Here is a 20,684-nt window from a genome sequence, read left to right as displayed (position 1 = left end):
GGCGCCATTCACTCCGTCGAGAATTTACGTATGACAGCACGAGTCCGAACACAAAAAAAAGGAAGGAAACACGATTTTATAAGTAAAAAAAAAAAGAAAAAAGAATTGAACAGGACGGCTAAGACCCTTCTTGTCCAATCACCTTGGATCCCCCCCTAAAGCCTATTTCCTGTCACCGGATTCCTGTTTCACCCCCGAGGCCCTCCTTCACTGGGGCCATAACTTCTCCTCCTGACAGAAGAGCTTTCGCTAATAGTAATGCGATCAGTCAGTGCACAGAAGGGGGACTGAGGCCGCCCCCCCCCCGTCCCCCCTCGTCCCGAGTGAGACATCATATCGCACACATTCGCCATCACTTCTCTTTCACCGAGTCAACAAGGCGTAACCACGACGACTGCCACGAAAGGAGGAGACCGCGGCGCGAGAAAACAGATGTTTTCTTGTTGTACGGTGACCTACAAACGCTTGATGTTATTACTGATGGTCAGATGGGGATGTCCAACGGTGACCGAGAGTTTTAGAAATATACCACCATGAAGGATGCAGGATATGTGTATAGTCCACTTTTTGGTGGAAACTGATTGATGATGCTGTTTTTTTGCCCGTATTATTTTCTCCGTATACTTTGCTGGATGTGACGTGATATGATATTGAGTGATCGCTGCACCAGACTCTGCTTAAAAATAGCCCTTTTGACCGCTTTTAACTGGTCATATGGTAAATTTGGATGCAATTTGGCCTTGGGTGCCAACCCTTATGAGGTGCCAGGCTGTTTGTTTTAAGTTACCCTGACTGGAGGTTGCTTCATATTCATTGGACGAGCATGAATATTGCACGCCTGGCTCTGTCTGAAGTTTTTTTTAAAGAATTCCCCTACTGGCACCTCTTATGCTCAGTAATTTCTCCATTATTTATGCTAAGCTAATATAACTGGCTGGCGCTTCACATTCAGCAGATGGATATGAAGAGACACTAAAATCCAGCAAAATTGTTGCCACCTAAATCACATCAAAATCTCCTTCAGGGATGTTTTTTTTTCTTCTTTCTTTTCTTCCATCCTTCATAACAGTTGGATCTGACAATGAATATTTTTACCGATTTTTGGAGTCGGCTTACGTGGAGACGAGACAAACATCCCCCGTCATCTTTTCCAGGAAGACACTGTCGAGGGAGATGCTCATTAAACGTTTTAAACTTGAAAATAATTTGTTGCCAGGGTAACCCCAAATTATATAAATGAATTGTCCACGGCAGCCTGTGGGGGGGGGGGAAGGAGAGGGGCGGAAAATACAACGTAATGGAAGAATACAGCTGCGTGTACTTATATTTGTTTGTCGTGAAGATGGTGAAAAATATGAGAGGATGCGACAGTGACATTTTAAACTTTTCAGACGGGAGAAAGGACAAATGCTTTATCATATTGTATCACGTCATGTGGCTCGGGCTGCGACCGAATGCTTACAACAATGCCTTTTTTCCACAAACGTCAGCAAGGTGACCGTAAATCCTTAAATAATCACTCCGTGTCGTCTCTACTTGAATTGTAAATGCGATTTGATGTGGGGGAAAAAAATGGCCTCGGGTGCATTTCAAATATTAATAAAAATGCAAACGCTTTTGGGCCGAAAATGTGTTTTAATGAGCAGCTACATTTTTTAAATTACTGGGCACCACTTCCTCATCTCAGCGCTCATATTAAAAATGGGAGTTAAGGCGAGCAGTTGAAACTGCTGAAACCGATTATTAATAGCTTAATGGGTGAAATTAACACTTAAAGGTACACTGTAAGAAACGCACTGTAAAATTCACAGTTATTATCTGGCAGCCATTGATTGACAAGTAACTTACTGTAAACAAATACACAGTAAATAACTGGCAGCCATTGACATGTAACTTACTGTAAACAAATACACAGTAAATAACTGGCAGCCATTGATTGACATGTAACTTACTGTAAACAAATACACATTATATTGGAAATAGTACAGTATGTTACTGCTCACGAACACAGTAACTTACTGTGGATTTCACAGCCGTTTTTTTTACAGTCAATGGTTCATTGTTTCTTAAAGGGTAACTAATACTAAAGGCCAAATGAAAAACCATCAATATGTGCTCAGTTCTAAGCTCATCTTTATTTATTTTCCCAGCAGCTTTTTATGAATAACTTCTTCTTCTTCTGCTCCTCGTTTAATACGGTACGTCTCTCCGGTGTCGCCCTCCCTGTGCCGCTCCCATTGTGAACACTCACACACTGATGTGTGTTCACTGGTTGGGAAAACAACAGCCCTGTGACTCGGTCCGTGAGGAGTCGGCGTGGAGACGGCGAAGGGGTTGCTAGGCAACGGCAGCCGGGCAATTCCCTGGACAGGTGGGGGGGGGCTGGTGATAGAGGCCACACCTGCTGCCTTGCCAGGCGCACACACACACACACACACACACACACACACACACACACACACACACACACACACACACACACATTCCTAATTCACTCAGAAGCACAACCTTTACATAAAACCCCTCTGTCTCTTTCTATTACACACACACTTGACCTCTTGAGTTGACCTCTTCTGCTGCTCTTTTGTGGCAACATGACCTGAAGAAATGTGTACCTCAATGGTTCACAGGTTCAAAATAAAAGGGCAGCGGACCGCAAAACTGTGAACCCGCACAAGCTTTACACAAAGTTTAATATAAAATGCCCGTAAAATGACGGTTTTCAAGGTTAACAGTGAGTTTTACCTGTGGTTTTTTTTTTCTGCTATATGAAATGTCAAAATGTCCATTGTTTTTGGCCTACCTGGTAAATATAAGTACTCACTCTCCTTTTAGCTCCGGTTCGTTCTCCACCAACTCCTCCAGACGATATCTCACTTATTTAGCTGCTATAAAGTCCTCTATGTCTGTATGTCTACTGGTTGGTGTTGGGCAGGTTACATATAGGAGTTATCAATGTTTTTGATTATGAGAACATTTGGAAGTGAACCAAAATACTCAAGTTTAAGTTTTCTGTAGGATCTCTATGGTTTTTGTCACGCCTCTGCCACTTTACACGTTATATATTGAGCTCATTTGTTGAGATAAACATTTATTACTGTGGCATTAATGATGGACAGAACCAGAGCGCTTATCAGTTGTCCAAACATGTATAAGGCAATCTGGAATTTGCTTTTGTAAAACAAACTGATCCTTGTTATAAATCCCATATAATCCCATTTAAGAGAGTGTTGCATTTGCTTGCCCAGAAGCAGCATGAGAGGGATCGCTGTTGGATTATCGTACGTGGCAAACACGGAGGAACGTCTTACATTCATCTCATTCGTCAATATTTAACAGGTTTTGTGGAATTTTGTCTTTTTTATTATCTGGTCATTTTCTCAAGTCGTGTGTATCTATGTATACTCCAGACCATCACTGCTCTCTGTCTGCGTGGCTGACGCTGTCTGTTAACCATGGCCCCGCCTCTTCACTGCTTCTCTGTAAACACTCATCCACCCCAACCTCTCAGCCCTGCCTGGCAAAAAGCTTCCCGGAGGGGCAGTTTTATAGTTATATAGTGAAACCTGAGTTGGAGGGACACACGGTCAGCTATTTTCCCATGTAAATCTAATTTGGGATTCATATAATGGCAGCAGGTGAGCAACACTTAGCCTTTGTTTGTCTGCTGTGACTCTTGTGGGAACAGTGCACTGCACACACACCCATACAAACAAGTAGACGCAAAAAATAGGATCTGAAATAAGAACGTCGGGGTTCCATAATAAGTGAGAAGCTCTGAGGAAATTAGTTTTGTATGTGAATAGGGTTTTAGAGCAAGAAAAAAAAACTCATTAGAAAGTACAGTATATTCATGGTATTTATCTTTTGCTCTTTTTTTTTTTTGTCCCAGCGAAAGAAAATGTCACTTCATATTAAATTTGCCACAGCCCTTGAAGCGAGGGGAATTCATTATCACATTTCTGCAGATGCAAATTACGGAAGGCTGATAATGATATACACAATAAAACGATGCAGCTTTTTTTTTTTTTTCTCGATGGGAAGTGTTGACTTTTCCTTCCCATGGTTGGCTGAATCTGACATGGAGAGCCGTCAGGTCAAGGGGCCTTCAAACGCTTTCAGCAACACATGCACCCAGACAGGAAAATGGTCCTCATCTGCACTCAAATCCCAACTGTGTGTCCTTGTTATCAAGAGATAACAAAGGCCTGCACACGTCGGGTTTGATTTGGAGGACGCAGCTCAGTCTGTGACGCAAATTTATGTTTTAAGAAATAGTTTTGCAAGCTGTACAGTGAATATAAATGTATTCTAAAAGGGGTGAAAAACAACACAATGCATTATTTGTTGTTGTTTGCCTTGGTGGTGATCAGAGGTCTCCTCTAAAGGTTTATAACAGGAGACCTTCCCATTCATCTGAATGAAAAGGTGGTCGGTGTGTGACAAGTCCAGAGAGCCATGCGTAAATGTTGCTGCGTGCCCGGAAACTCACTCGTGCGTCAGAAATACAAACACACACACACAAAAAAAAAAAAACACACTGAAAAAAATGTCATTAATACTTCAAAAGTATCTGCACACGCCGCGTAGTGATATTGTTATGTTCCTTACGGAATTAAATACGATCAGTAGGATTCAATTAATTCCCACTTTAGTATAAGATTTGTTTTTTTTCATCTCTGTTTAAATATAGCAGAATACAGATTGGCACATCTCTCCAACGCCATGTGGAGAATGGCACGTGACAAGGATTACAATCGCATGGAAGATGGTAAGATCTCGCTAACTTTCACACACTTTTTTAAATATTTGTCCCCCCCCCCCTCCCCCCATATGTTTAACGGAAGGAACCTCACTGCTCAATAACGGGGTGATGTTTCTTGCAGTGTGCGGAGAGGCACCGCTCTGCCGGCCGAGCTGAGGATACAAATGCGCCCTCCCCCTTTTTTCTCCTTTTTTGACACACGCGCGTGGATCTGCTCTAATAGGCTATTGCAGTTTGAGATACTCACTTAACACACACACGCACACACACACACACACACACACACACACACACACACACACGGCTGAACCAACAACAGAAAAAAAAGAAAAGAAACTCCTCAACTCCACCGGTGGGAGGGACATAGACACCAGATGAGATTTGTTTCCAAACGCGCACCGATGGCGGTGTGAGGCGCGCGCGTGTGTGTTTTTGTGGGCTGAGAAGTACGCGCGGCCGTTGTGGATCTGTGACATCTTTTATGTGCATCTTCTTCCCGTCCGTGTCCCGGTTGCGGGGAACTAAACCAAAGCCATGGATTACTCAGTCCGCTTACTTTTACTGCTGTCAACCATTTCATCTGTGTCGACCGGACAATTCCCAACAGCGCAGATGTGAGTACAGCTTCATAACAGCCTGTTGAGAAAAAAAAAGTCTTGGATAATAAGCGGTGTTTTTTTAAAATTGTTTACACTTATTTAAAAAATATATCTTCAATATGAATTCTGTATGCAGCTGGTGGAACATTATCCTCAAAGTGATGATGATTGCACATTACTTCAGATGCAACTTCGCCCTGTGACACGTGATCTGTACAGCCACCGTGCATGTGTTGCCAGCTCGCATAGGGGGGTGGAGGGGGTGGGGGTGGGGGGGGGGGGGCATGTGGCTCGCTGTCATATGAATCATCCCAGGATGGTGGACTGAGGTGTGAATGTTTGCTCACAGGATCTCAAACTTTTCCTGTAGCATCTCCACACACACGCACACATATTAAACCACCATTCATTGTGTGTGTGTGTGTGTGTGTTTGTGAATACATTTGATTACCTTTGATAGTTTTGGGGTTTTCAAGCTACGATGCCAAAAATATTCACTGGTTTTAGCTTCTGAAATGTGACTGGTAGTTGTATCTGTCTGCTTGGATGGTAATTTCAATATATTTGGATTTTGAACTATGGAGAGAGGTCACCTTGGGCTCTGCAAACTAGTATTTTCAATATCTTTTTTAATATTATAGGCCACATCTTGATTGATCAAGAAGATAATTGGAATAATAATCAGTTACTGAAATGTATCTAAAAATCTTTATTCTTCTTCTGCAGACCATGTGAGCAGCTAGTGAGACTTTAGGCCATAATTCACAACAAAAATAAATATATTTTATAAGACCGCGTTCAAGTTTGGACACAATACTGCTTAGTCCACCTCTATATGGATGTACAAGTACGTAACATAGAGGATGTTAGTTTTTCATCTATTTTATTCATCCCAACTCCCCTCTTGCCCCGACAGATGGATTATGAACTCGGGATAAAGTAGAGGTATCACTTTCTCCGACTCACACAACCTCTATATTTGTATCACGACATTAATAGATTTAACAAGATAATATATATCCACGGTTTCTAAATCAAAGAAACATGTGGGCGTTTGAGACAGTTTTCAACTCAATCAACAGGTTTAAGGTATTCCAGATGGGTCAGACGGAAGGCCGGACTCCGGCGTTTTTGGTTTTGAATGCAGCACCAAGCGGTCCCCTAGAGAGGTGGTGAGCCATGATGGCACTCAGCCTAATGGCACAGTACAGTGATGTCAGACTAGAAGAGTGGCCTGCCCACTCCCTATATTTCATGGGCACTAAGTGGATTGATCTGTGGGTTGTCTACATGATATTCACACAGGCTCGGCGAGCTGCGGGACCGACTTTCACCCGACGTACTGAGTGGAATTGGCCATCCGTGCAGCGGGGGGGAAAAAAATTAAAATAAAAATTCACAAATTCAGAGCTCTTTTGTTTGAATGAGGCAAACCTTCGTTTAGAAGAGAGAGAGAGAGAGAGAGAGAGAGAGAGAGAGAGAGAGAGAGAGGACATGCCGGAATCAAACTAGGGAAACGCCCAGTCATCTCGCATTTTGACGTCTGCTTCTCGGCCATCAGTGGTGACGTCAAGAAAGGTTCAAACAGAAGAAACATCTTCCGATTCTCACGTTGTCCCCCCCCCCCCCCCCCCCCCCCCCCGTCTTGGTGTATGTGCTCTTGTTTGGTGATGGTGATTTTGAGTGACAGGCATCATGTTGACTCCTCGAGGTGAAAGTTCCAGGGAGAAGCAGAGAAACAAGAAGGGGCGGGGACTGTGTGGTGGGGGGGGGGGGGGGGGGGGGGGGGGGGGGGAGACTGACCCAGTGTATTTCCCTCCTGGGGGATTCAGAAATGTGGATAAGCAAAGGTTTTAAGTAGCTCACTGTTTGTGTGACTAAAAACAGACATTTACACACATGTGTGTGCACACTGGCATTGCCGTGTCCTTCCCCCCCCCCCCACCCTACCCCCCTGTCTCATGGCTTGAAGTGTGACTGCCTCTCTGGGCTCCATCTCTAACCTCACATGCCAGCATCCGTCAGCTTCAGATCTTCATGTCCCCCTCTCACCATCTTCCTCATCGCTCTCCCTTTCCAGTCGTGTTCATCCCCCTGTCCGTCTCACTTTGCGTCCGGCTGCCCCATGTATCTCTTTATCTATTTTCTTTGTCCCCCCCCCCCCCCGCCCCCCCCGAAGGCAGGTGATTAACATCATCGAATCTGAAATGCAAAGTCTGATGTCATCGACTTTGAGCCCCAGAGATCTCGGCGCCATGCTAGCACATTGAAAGATCAGGGGAGATAAAGAAAAGAAAAGAGGACAGGGGCATCAAGATTACTTGGCCTTTTTGATCCCATATGTCTATTGTGCGTGGATATTTTGCTTCATGAATTCTGGATGTGTACTTACCAACCTCACAGACCAAAGTACAAGACATTTCCAAATCTTTGTCGTCATCATTAACGCACTGTGCTGAATTCAGTCCAAGACGTGATCATATGCTTCTTTCTGGCTTTGGCCTCATAGTCGCCGACCGACTCCCGTCTCCAGCCTCCCCCTTTCTGTCACCCTCTGCTTCCTCTCTCCCACTCTCACTTGCTTGTTTAAAAAACGAAAAATAAAAAAAGCTAACGAGATTTCACGCTCAACCAGCTAAAGAGCCAATGCTTCTTCTCATGTCCCCCCCCCCCCCCCCCCCCGTCTCTGGCAATCAGTGGGCATAATGCGTGGAGGCACTTCATCTGAGCAGAGGGCAGCTGTGAGCAGAGAGAGAGATAGTGTACGTATACAAATATAGAGTATGTTCCCGAGGTGTGAATTCTCAGCAAACGAGGTCAGGGGTGGTGTTGATTATCTCGTCTAATTCTCAGCAAGAAAGTGAATAAGCATATTGTTTCAAATGTTTAGCTGTTCCTCCATTTTTTTTTCTTTCTTAAAACAAGTGAGAATCAAAGTCAAGCTTTACCTCAGTTCTCATTGACTTCTTTGAGGATTTAATTAATCGGGTGTACTTTCCTTTGATTCCTCACATTATCTTGCATGATGACTCTTGTTACATCCCAGTAGCCCTGACACTGGCCAGTAATGAATATGGCTCACTTCCCACTTATGGTCACCCATATGCATCTTATTTCATGGACCAAACTTCCTCTGAACCCCGAGATGCTTGGGCGCACTGCTATTGAACGGCTCGGTAATTAACTGTAATGTATTGCAACAATAAAACTAAAATAAAATTAGATAATTATGACTTTGATCTCCAATGCCGTGGTCAGATTAATACTGAAATCGTGATATAAAAGGCGTCGTTACTGCATCAGTGCAGGGCTAGAAGATTTGAACCAGAAAACGTGCCTATGTTGCATGTTTGTATTTTATTACATCTTTACAAATTCTGTTTTATTTGTGTCAATGGAAAAAGCTCCGGGCCTTGTTTCTTGATTGAATCAGAGCGCCTTGATCATATCTCTTGTTTTGGGATGAGGCATTTAACATCTCATCTAATAAAATCGAGGATTGAACAAGAAAACAAGGGTTGATGAATACAATCGTCCTTTGACTCCATTGTAAAATCTAACACGTGACGATGACACTGATAATACGGGGAGGTTTTGAAGAGGGTGAGTCGAGTGTCATGAGCGAATAGACACGATCAGCTCGGCCTCGTATACGATTTCCTTGGCTGTGATTTGTGCCTCTGAGAGTTGGTGCCCGCAGGTATATTTCAGGAGGCATGCCTCGAGTCAAGCAGCTGGCAGGGTTATATCTGTTACACACACACACACACACACACACACTGAGTCACACACACTGACAGACACACACATTGACACACACACACACACACACACTCACGCGTGTAAGGGTGCAAAATCTGTTCCCATTAAGAATGTTGGCTCTCCACACTTACTTTATTTTTTCCACCCTGCTGTCTTACAGTTGTTTTCTTCCACTCTTTCCACTTTTCTCTGTCATTTCCCCTCTTTCGCTCCCTCATTCCTACCCCCCCCCCCCTTACCACCCCCCCCCATCTCAACCCAGACTATATTTAGGCGAGCTTGTCTTTGGGGAAGGGATGTTGAGTGTCCCGACTCAGATGTTGGTAGACATACAGGACAGAGGGGTGTAGAGTGGCAGGGGGGACTTCCCATAAATATTCCCCCAGTGATATTTTGTGGTCGCTTTTGTTTGTGTGTGGCCTCTGGGTGCTGCTGCAGTGTCTGGTTAAAGTTTCTCATGAATTAACTATTTTTGAGCACTAGTCGTACGGCCCCCGCTGTGTACTGAATGTGAAAATACTTAAGAAGCAACCCCTTGGTGCTGTATTTCTTTCCCAGAATCCTTTGCCACGTGGAAATTCCTAAGAAGTTTCCATTGCAGCGTTGCCCAGGCAACCTGGAGAATAGCTAACAGCTGTTTGGTCGGGAGCCCACTACTCTTGTACAGGAAGCACATCTGTATAACGTAATCTAAAGCACGAGGAGTGTAGTTTTAAAGCTGTGTTGTAAATCAGGCGCGCGTCGTTACTTCCTTATTTCAGCATGCGTTTGTTTATTTATTTATAAGAGTATACGTCTTTAAAGGAAGTGAAGAAAGAAGCTGCCAAACTAATCAATAGTCAGGAAAGGAAAAACTCAGGGTGGAAAAACAGAGCACAACGATACAGAAGAAAGAAAAGTAGAGATAAAGTCGTGAGACCGAAAGTTTAAAAGTTGTTGTGGCTTTTCCAATTCTGACATTTATTTAGCCTCTTTCAAAAAGGCCTACCCCGAGCTCTTAAGTGCTTAAGCTATCTCGCACGAGCCCATCGGATGTGTTATATTTTAAGAGACAAAGAGAAAAGTGGACCCATGATGGCATCCCTTGAGCCCCTTAATGGAGTAACAATGGTGCATAAGAGCTGTTAATGCTACTCCATCACTACTACATCAGGGAGACTAGTACTCAGTTCGGCACTAACACTAGTCTACTCTCGTAGGCGTCTGGATTGACATAATTGGACATTTTAGCCAGAGGGGGCTTTCTAATCTCTCTTTATCCACATAGTCCGAGAATTGTGTGTGTGTATGTGTGTGTGTGCGTGTAGTGAGGCAAAAAGGGTAGGGTTGATATAGGGATGGATGGCTTGTTCATAAACTGTGGAGGCGACAGGGGTGTGGAGGTTGAGTCACTTGAGGGCCAGATAACATGTAGCAGAGAGAAAGACCAGCGGACAAAAACACAACAGTCAAATTGTGAAATAGAATAACATTTTGTAATCATTTGACAAAGTTTGATTGATTGAAAAGACAACATATACGTAGGGTTGAAATTATATTACCGGGTGAGGGAAAAATTGTACTCTTTCTATGTGGGGTGCCATGTCTCCTAATTGCATTTTTTTTTACAAGCTCTCTTTTAGAAATTGTTGGTTTTAAAGCATTACTTGTCAGCAAATAACTCATCGCTTCTTTGTCCTTGATATTTCTGCAAGACACGGGAGATATAATATCAAATGTATTCCCCTGTTGTCGTTCTCTAATCTAGCATCGTGCTAGAATCTGCACCAGCAGGTGTGATTGTTCTGCAGCGAGTACACAAACACTTCCAGGTGTCACAACAATTCTGTTTCTTTCAATTTAATGTGTCCGGACACCTGCTGGGAGAGGTGATACAATGGGAGCTGTTAGTTCTGTCAGGATGTCTATGCCTGACATGGAGGGTGTGGACGAGGCCGACTGGGCCCTGGCTCGCCGTGGTCCAGGGTGTGAGGTTAAACGTGGGCAAGAGAAGGAGGCCGTCTCTTGTTGCCAGTCACCAACCAATTGGCCTGTTCTGACATTTTAATGGAAATTATTGTGGTCAAATACATCAATTAATGGATATTTGTTTGTTTTTTCCAATAGGCAAACACATCGCATAAAATGAAACAATGCGTTCTTAAATTAGATCACTTCAAACTCTACTAAAAACCATCCACATCAAAACATGAGAATACAACAAATCTACAACAAATATAATTTCGTTAATAACCATCAACGTTGTTACCTTACTCCATAAAAAAGCCCTAATCTGACCCTTATATGGAAGGCTGTTCCACAGTGTTCGACCAGTGTGAAAAAGGTTATTGAATGAACTGTATGCCTGTATTTAAGTAAAGAAGGTCATTTGTTTTGGCCCTCATCTATGAGGTCAGAAGTTTACCCAGGCATTGTGACACTGCTGCTGGTATTACAAATGAAAACTTTTGGATTATCATTAGCGTGGTTTGATGAGGGCGCAATGCAATGCCTTTGCAGTCTGGCTTATTGTCTTTTTATATGGTAAATGCATGTGCTGTAGCTTCAAACTGAGCAAAGCAGGTCAATAAGAAGTTTGCCTTTGGCCATAAATTCACCTGATAAATCAATCCCGTTGGAATCAGCATCCTGCAACCCCCCCCTGCACCTGCTCTGATTGCCCACCAGCATCACCCCATCATTTGGTAATGATCTCAGACAAGGTCTTGTCAGCTCCTCCACACCTGTAATACACACAACTGCTCGATACCTTTCTCAAGCCTTCACTTAAAGATAAGGTAGAAGGCTCTGACTAGCTCGCTAAGGGGAAAATAGTGGAAGAGAGGCAGAAATATCAGTGGCGTCTTTGCCTTAGAAGATAATGAGGCCGCGGGACATTCACAAAGCCTGCAATTATGGTGTTATTGACCTCAATAAAGAAGTGGATATCATCACTTGTCTCCTCCGTGCTCCGTGGTGATACATGGGAGAAGGGAGGAGGACAGAGGGAAGACGTTTTCAGAATCATGGCAGCGAATAAGGCTATTAATTATGTGGACAAAAATGTAAGCTGTAATAAAAAAAATAATTTTAAAAAAGCAGTGTTTCAACATGCATACACACATACAGATAGTAAAGTAAGAGAGGTGGAAGGAAAGGATTGGCAGAGATGGAAAGGACGATCCGAGGAAGATAAATGAACGGGGCAATAGGTGATGAATTTACACCAAAGAAAGATAAATGGGGCGTGAGGAAGGAAAGGCAGAAAGTGACTCTCTTCCACGAAGCTCTGTCGAGGCTCACTGCTGACTAGATGCCTATTTTCATTGTCAGGGCTCTTATTAGCTCTCCCCCCCAGTGGCTCAGTTACATCCCAGCTGCCATCCTCAAACACCCACATCTCTTATTATTTTTTTGCCTTTCTGCTTCCTGTAATGGTGTCAGCCTTGTCTCTCTCTAAGAACAGATTAGAAGCCCAAATTACTACTATCAGAGGAGGATTTAAGGGGTTTTTCGAGCTGTCTCCCAGTGCCATGACTCCAGCACATGATGAGACAGGAAGGGAGGGGGGATACAAAATAAAGCAAACAGTGCTTGCTGTCAGATGCTTCATCCGTGACGGATGGTATTAAGAGATCAAATGTGGATCCGCAGACTGGGTTCTGAGTATGAAAACACGAGGATGTTTACAAGAAGAGAGTGGAAACTCTGAGATTGGATATCGAGCCCTGGATTCTCTTGCGGCTGCCGGCACACAGGGCCCTTCGGATTCGACGGGAGGCCGACCTTTCAGTGTTCACAGTTGCCGGATCAATTTTTTTGGGGGACTTTCAATTCAATCCCTCGGTAAAAACACGAGGAAAAAACATGAAAACCCCCGCTGCTGAATGACAGCGTAAGGTCGTTGGTAATATTGATGTGCTTATATAGATGTACTCCTTTCTCTTCTCCTGTAAAGGATACGGCATGCACGCACCATGCCGTTAAGACTATTAATACCACACGTTTCAATTGAGGATAAGAAGACTACCTTTTAGCTACTTTTGACAGCCCAAAGCACAAGAGTTCAGTCTTTAGGGTATTTGTTTAAAGGTACCTTTGTTCTAGGAAAAGAAACGAGTTCGGTATGAAAGTAAAGACGGGACTCTTCTCAATCTTCTCTCCATGAACTCCATCTGGGAACCCCTTTTATAAAGTTGGATAACACACTCTGGCAAACCCCTTTGCAACAGCCCCAACTGTGAGCTTCTTATCTCGAGAATGAATGAAAGTAAAAGTATTAGTCAAGGACAGTTTGAGGTCAGTTTATTATACATCTAAAAAAAAAATAAGTATGGTTTATTACAACTTTGTTCTCGTTTCCAAAAGTTTTTCGCTGTGACTTCAATCTGTGACGACGTTGCACTCGACCGAGTAATTCGTTCTGAACACAATGAACTTTTAAGGCTTCGAGCCAGTTTGAGAAGTCAGTCTGTCAACTGTCATTGAAGTTCACGACAGACATGAAGTCTCATCATAAGGTCAATACAGTAGCTGCTCTGGAGCTTTCGATTGTATAACGTGGTCTTCCTCAGCAGATGGAGTACATACTCAGTCTGATCGATGTTTCATTCTAACGGAGCTGTCTTTTGACATTCTTAACATTAATATGACAACAAACAACTATTTTCTATGTGCATATTTAGTAGGATAATTTGTGTTTGCACTGTTAGCCATGAGCTGCTGTCGGCAGTTCACATGTTGAAGGCCGATGAGAGGCGATCAAAATGCTCTATATGACGATACCATCTTATGGATGGTATAGCCATCATGGCTAAAACAAGAAAGGTAAGACCCTAAATTGTAATTAACGAGAATTATCTTTAAATAATTCAATCCAGCATGTGAGTTTTAGCTGCTCTTCCTTTCACAATCCTGGATTATCCTTCAATCTAAATGGTTTCCTGATAAATGGGACCCTAAGAGACTTTGTTACTGATGTCGAAGCATATTGACTTCCTTGAAATGATCTTCCTACCAGTTGTTTTTTTTTCAAGTGAATTAAACAGCTGTACAACAGCAACAGGCCAGATGCTGTGGTTTTGAAGTGTGGAAACAAAAGGCGAGGGCAACCCAACCCACACAGCTCAGGCTGGAGGGGTACATAAGCCAGCAGTGCTTTAATGCTGAGTCATGCTCTCTATTCTGGGGGCAGTGTCACCCCTTAGATTGAACAGTCTGCTCCTACATAATTGGCACAATGGAGCTATTTTTGTTCTTTTTCTTCTATTGGTGACACATAATGCTCATAGAATCTCTTATAAAAGGTAGCCCTGATGTATTTCATACACATCTTGTATTTATTTTTCTGTCATTCACCGCTTTCATCACAAACCAGTATTACACTACCTCGGTGCTACTCACAAAGCCATGAACATTATCACCTTGCACTTTTATGCCTGCTTTTGAGGCGGCACAACAAGCATCATTGACATACTCTCAGCAGAGTCAGCATCAACCTGTCCTGGAATGCATTTGGCCACTTGATGAATGTCCAATAGTTGCTCTCGCTTTATCCCTCTTTTGTATCACATTTTGAGGAAATATGTGATATGTTTGTATGTTTTGAAGGGGCACTTATCTATTGTCAGTGTAAAAACAGTAGTTGGGAGATTAAGCTTTAAAGCCATATTCTCTGCTGTTTGTTTATACTGTAAATTGCTATCCAGTGCTGATTCATGCACTCTTCTACATGGTGGGTTGTATAAGACACGTGCACAACATGTAACACCCACCTCATTACATTAAGAGATGCACCTGTCATGGTGACCTTTGACCCCGGGCAACCCCCCACTGCCCTTTTTTTGAAAGACCCACTGCTCAAGTTACATACAAACGTTTGCTCACACAAATGTACACACACGCACACGCACACACACATGTGACTGCTGGCTTGAAGGAGGACAGTCATTAGAGGGATGGAGGCATAAAGAGAAGTGGGAGGAGCTACTTTGGCTATCCATCAACCACGCAAGGGTCACGCACACATTAAGACACATGCTAACTACTCAAGAAAAGAGCTCATTTAGCACTGAGAAAGTCCCATATACCTTCTGACACGTAGACTGTATTGTCTTGTGAGTCTGAGTCGGTCTGCAGAGATGTGGTGTGGCACTATCTGCGGTAATATTGACACCGCTCACAGCACCTCCATCTAATTTCACGGCATTTTAACTCACCGGCACGTTTGTGCTTGTGACACGAAAGAGCTTGATGACATTTTAATGTCATCTTTTCAGTGTTCGGAGCCTTCGTGGCAGACAAACTTGTTTGTCTAAACTCCAACCGAGCGTGTCCTCAACTCTCTAAAGTCAGTGAACCCGCGATGGCCTTTTAATGCATGCGCCTCGAATTACATTTCACATATCAACACCTTACCTTATTGACCTACATTGTCTAATCGCCTGCAGATGTTGCAGTAGGCAGGTCTACACATGTCATTAAAGTATGTCAAGTGAGCAAATGTATGAGTGAGTGACCACAACTGGCAAACAAAAGATGAAAAATTGCCTTTCAGAAAAAAGACAGCTTGCTTCATAAGTGGGTATTAGTCTTGACAAATGTGGAGGGGAAATGTTTTTGTCTTTTTTTTTTTTTTTGCTCAGTTTTCTTGAATAAAAGACAATTTCCTTAAGCCTGATAAAAATCTCTTATGAGAAAGCCACACAGCCCGATGTTATGCAGGGAATGTTTGCTCTTTTACTTAACGAAGAGGAACATGATTATTTGAGGAAGTGACGTTGCTTAACCTTTCTGATTTTACCCGAGAGATTATATTATATATAGAGATAGTTCAAAACATCTAGCACAAAGTAAGTCAAAAAAGCTATTAGCAGTGAGTTGCATTACCAGCTGACCTCATATAGAAACCTCAGCTAACTAATTACTTATGACCACAACTAGTTAGGCACTTTCCCCAATTAGGTTTCTACAAAGAAGCTCTGCAAACAGGATTGATGTCAGATAGTTCATGACCTCATGAGCTGTCTATAGCTAACTTAACCTGCAGAACACACATTATCAGTTGCTGATCCAACAACATAGACCCACACTTGCAGTAGATGAATTAATGAATTATTGATGGAATGTGGCATTGAACATCTCTTCTTTGATGGAGCATAACCGCCCACACACACACTCACCATTTTTGCATTTGACACCTGTTGTAATGGCTCTCCATTTTTGTTGCTGAAGGCCGACTGGGCTTATTTTCACATGCATAACAACCCCAATACACACTTGCTCTAATACACACACCGTTTTAAAGAGTTATGTGCTGATAGTACAGTGCGCCCATCCTAAATCTGATCTCAGCCCCTCGCAGCTGTCTCTCAGACGGCTAAATGTAGCAGCTACGCATTTCCAGTGTGTGCGAACCATGCTCACATTACACTGTATTTTTTTAATAAGATAACACAGACAGGGTTCATTTATCAAAGGCCCCTCAGCAAGTGTGGAAGGTGGAGAGGTTACTTCACACTGTGTGGGAGAAAGGGTAATTTTCTTTATGGATTATATTATGTATTTTTTTTTATTGGCTGTCAGGAAGGAGCGTGGGGGAGGGTCTGTTGTACTGTATGTGTAGGTATATACTTACAGTTAAGTGTCACACGTCAGCTTCCCTTCTCTCCTGCCACTCTATCTCTTACTCACCTAATCAGCTCATTCAGTGCACCTGCTAGTCCCGCCCACCTCGTCTATCACTCTCACCTGCCCACTTTGCTGCACCCACTCTCTTTTGGTATTTAAACCCCAGTCTCACACTTTGTTTCATTTTTAAACTTGTTTTTTTTTACGGCTTGTAAATTTAGGAAATAAACATAAATAATTTTGTATTTACCCCAGTAAGTAAGTAAAGAGATTCAATAGTGTTTTTACAGTGAAGGTATGGTGTATGGATCCACATGCACACCCATGCACATCCACACACACCCACACATAACCTGAATTGAACTGAAAGTCAGGGATTCCATACAAGCTCTGGTGTCTTTAACATCCTCATGGCTAAGTCACAGCGGATAACGTTGATTCATAACGGTTTAGACATGCTGGAAATTACAGTTTAGATGTGTTCATAAAAACTGATATTCACATAGTTGTACTGATGCAGAGCTTTTTTGCAGTTCAACAGCAATAACATATTGTTTTACTTGAGTAAATAAAATGTCATATATTCTGATGCAAAGCAAAGACTTAACACTAATAAATGAACATTTGTGTCTCGCATGCTCTTTTCTGTCCTCTCCCTTTCTGTCTTCCATATCATCAGAAGAATACATTAACCAGCATCTCACCCCCGAGGATGCGACACTCTCACGCTGACAACTATCCACTTGGCTAAAGATTATTATTCCATGCTTTCCGTGCTATACAACGATTTTTGTTTTACATATTGTTATAGTGAGCAATACATCTCGGCTTAGGTTCAAAATTAATGAGATTGGAGCAGCTCTACAGATGAGATTTGACTGTGCAGGCCAATCGGAAGCTTGCCATTAAATTAGTATTTGTTGGCTAATTGATTTTTTTTTTTGTGTGTGTTCTCAGGATAAAAGAATGGGTCGATCAGATGCAAAAAGAGCTGATCACATTAACAGACACAGCCAGTGGTATGGACAACCTAATACAGGTAAGCATGACTTTCTGCTTTCATTTTTGTTTTGTTTTTTTCAACCAATTTCTGACAAAAAAAACAAAGATAGATAGAATTTTACAGATGAACTGGAATTAATGGCGAAACGATAATGATATTGCAGCTATGTACGGATTTTTCAATGCAGCGTAAAAGGTGTTTTTGATGGCATCTAAGCTTCAGGCTTCTTGTTAGGCATTTCTCATGGAAACAGTTGATATTCACAAACTAGCATTGCTTGGTGGTGTGCTACTAACTATATAGCTTATGAACATTGACACAAGATGCTCTTTTAACTAACGTTAGCTCAGTTAGCCTTGGTTATGTACCATTTGGAATTTAGGCTGAGCTTAAGCTAACGTAACAGAAATAATTCTTAATTCCAGGCGTATATACACTTATTGTGAATGTTATATTCCATTTCTGCAAACAAATCTCCGTTAATCCTGCTGCTGTTCCTTCACCTGTGCCATTGTCAAGCTCCCGTATACTCACTGTCTCCACGTAGAAAATAACTTGTTTTAGTAGCTAACGTTAGTGTTAGCCGTTTCCCTTCCATGGGTCCAGTTGAGGCAAATGAACAAACTCTCTACATTCACAGAAATTAGATGTTCTGTAACCTGAGCCTCACCTCTGGTACATTTCATTGTGATGTGAACCACTACATAAAGTAACTAATATACAGAGTTACAGTCATGTACGGAAGGGAGTGCTCATCAATGGGTCTACTGGGACTAAACGACGGCTAACTTTGGCCTCTATTTACTGCCCATTTGCCTATTGGAATATAAGTTATATACCAATCTATTTTAAATGCCCATACATTTCCTCCTTCCAATACCAGTACCAACATTGTCAGACTAAATCAACAATTGGTAATTACAATTTGGACCAAATAAGGAGACAACAACACCATAGACACCTTAATTTAGTTCAATAAAACCCATTGCGAGGGTTTCAGTACTGACAATAATTATTGTGTGTACTTTAAGTCATTACTTTTCTCCGTCTCACTAACGCTCCTGGCACGACCTCAGCTGTCACAACACATCACCGCGCTATATATATAGTAGCTTCTTATTAGACATAACGCTGCATCATTTCATTCTGCCAGCTCGATGTATACCTCAGATGACATCAGCGTCATGACTATACAGGGACAGTCCTTGCACAGACACTCGCACACAAACCCACATCTGACAAAGGAGAAGAAGCTTTTTAGATCAACATTGATTGACATAATGCATCTGGCACTTTTGCTCTCCGCTCCCTTCGAGAATACAATCAGTCAGCTTTAAAGCATCACAGAAATCATTACAAAATGCGTTTCTATTCTATTTTTGGCATGACTCGTCAGCAAAAATGAGAATTAAACATATCTGGCAATGTTTTGTATTGAACCCTCTCAAACTGTTGCTGTAACAGAAGCCGATGCTTTTGGGGATTGGCCTTATTTCAACGAAATGTAGTGTACACAGCATTCAGAATTTAAATAAAGTGTACTGAAGCTTACACGTATGCATACATGTAAATACATAGCTTATTCAGGTAACATTGGAACACATTCTATTGTTAATGGTAGACATTATTTGTATGAACACAGTTTTTGGCTTGTCTTTTCACTGGGAATTAATTGTTCAGACATTCAGATTAAATATAGAAAGCCCACAGAGATCCTCCTGGATACTTTGTAATAACTTAAACCACATCCAAAAGTCAGGCGCATTACTCAAATATTGCTCTTGCACTAAAGGATATCCATCAGATGCCTGGAGGATAAAGACAAATACATGCACGCGCCTCAGTTCTATGGTTTGAATGTCGGACGATGAAATCCCTCTAGGCTGCTAAATAATTGTCTGTTTGGCATTTGTGTTTCTTATTTCTTTTGCTGGAGCATATTCCCTAGCAGGGTAAATGGTCTTGTTACATAACCTGACATTGCAATTTAATCACTGGACATGTAGCTTCTTTTTTAAAATCGCTGTGCTTTGGTCAGTGCAATCCCAAGAAGAAGACATAAAAAAGTTGGCCACGTATGCAGAGTAAAGATTTTCAACCTCAGTTATTGCTTGTGGATAGAACATATCATAAGACTGAGAATGCTTAAAATAAATAAACTAGTGGTTGAAATTATAATTTTTGGTTAGGCACGTCACCATACCCTCTCTCTTTTCTTCTAAAGCTCTTTTGACCATTTCTCTTTTTCCCGTCCACCTGTCATCATCACGCATCTCTGGACTGCTGTCATGGCCATAGCAAAAAATATCATTCGACAAAAAGGTTAAAGCTATAGCTCAATGTTTGACTATATTACGGTACTCATATTGGCTTTCCTGGGTTGTTACTTCGCCTCATCGGTCCCTGGAAAACTAAATCCCCCACGCCTGCTTAATAATGAAGACTTTACATCAAAGACATGTGGCTCTTTCAGTTGAAGTTCTGCTCTGACCTCTGCTCTATTCTTCTGATTGTCTCAGATATATCATAAACACAGACCTCACTTCAGTGTTGAGACCAACGATGCAAGGCACCTGGTGGCGACAGCTGCTGGGAATATAGAGAAACTGCTTTTTAAACGCTCCCAAGCCCTAAAGGTGAGTGTGATCTCCTAACACAACATGATCTTGTGGCAACACTGCTTCTCGGTGGATTAGTGCAGTTTGGTTATTGCTTCTTCTTTCTCATCAACTTAAAATGTTAAATTTTTTGTTTGAGATCGGAACATTAAATGCAAATTCTGAGGCTAGATCCAGATAAATGTACGTCTTCCAGAGCCTAAGGAAACACAGAAACAATCTGCTCCTCCTCAATTCATGTCAGAACAGACACTGGAACATAGCCGCTGCTTCGGGCCGTGCACTGATCCAATATGAGCAGACATCCTCCAGCCAGATGACTTAATTCA

At 42.3% G+C, this 20,684-nt stretch overlaps 1 protein-coding gene across 1 annotated transcript in view; it reads left to right on the top strand.

The window, feature by feature from the left end:
- The first annotated feature begins 5,313 nt into the window (after positions 1 to 5,313).
- cacna2d1a (calcium channel, voltage-dependent, alpha 2/delta subunit 1a) overlaps positions 5,314 to 20,684 on the top strand; it is a 66,446-nt gene continuing 51,075 nt past the window's right edge. Inside the window, 3 exon segments of the mRNA XM_034526126.1 lie at positions 5,314 to 5,379; positions 17,692 to 17,773; positions 20,257 to 20,373. Of these exon segments, the coding sequence (XP_034382017.1) occupies positions 5,378 to 5,379; positions 17,692 to 17,773; positions 20,257 to 20,373 (201 nt within the window). The 5' untranslated portion in view covers positions 5,314 to 5,377.

This window comes from Cyclopterus lumpus, chromosome 23 (genome assembly GCF_009769545.1).
Source record: "Cyclopterus lumpus isolate fCycLum1 chromosome 23, fCycLum1.pri, whole genome shotgun sequence".
Lineage (NCBI taxonomy): Eukaryota > Metazoa > Chordata > Actinopteri > Perciformes > Cyclopteridae > Cyclopterus > Cyclopterus lumpus.
This window is presented reverse-complemented; position numbering and strand designations above follow the sequence as displayed.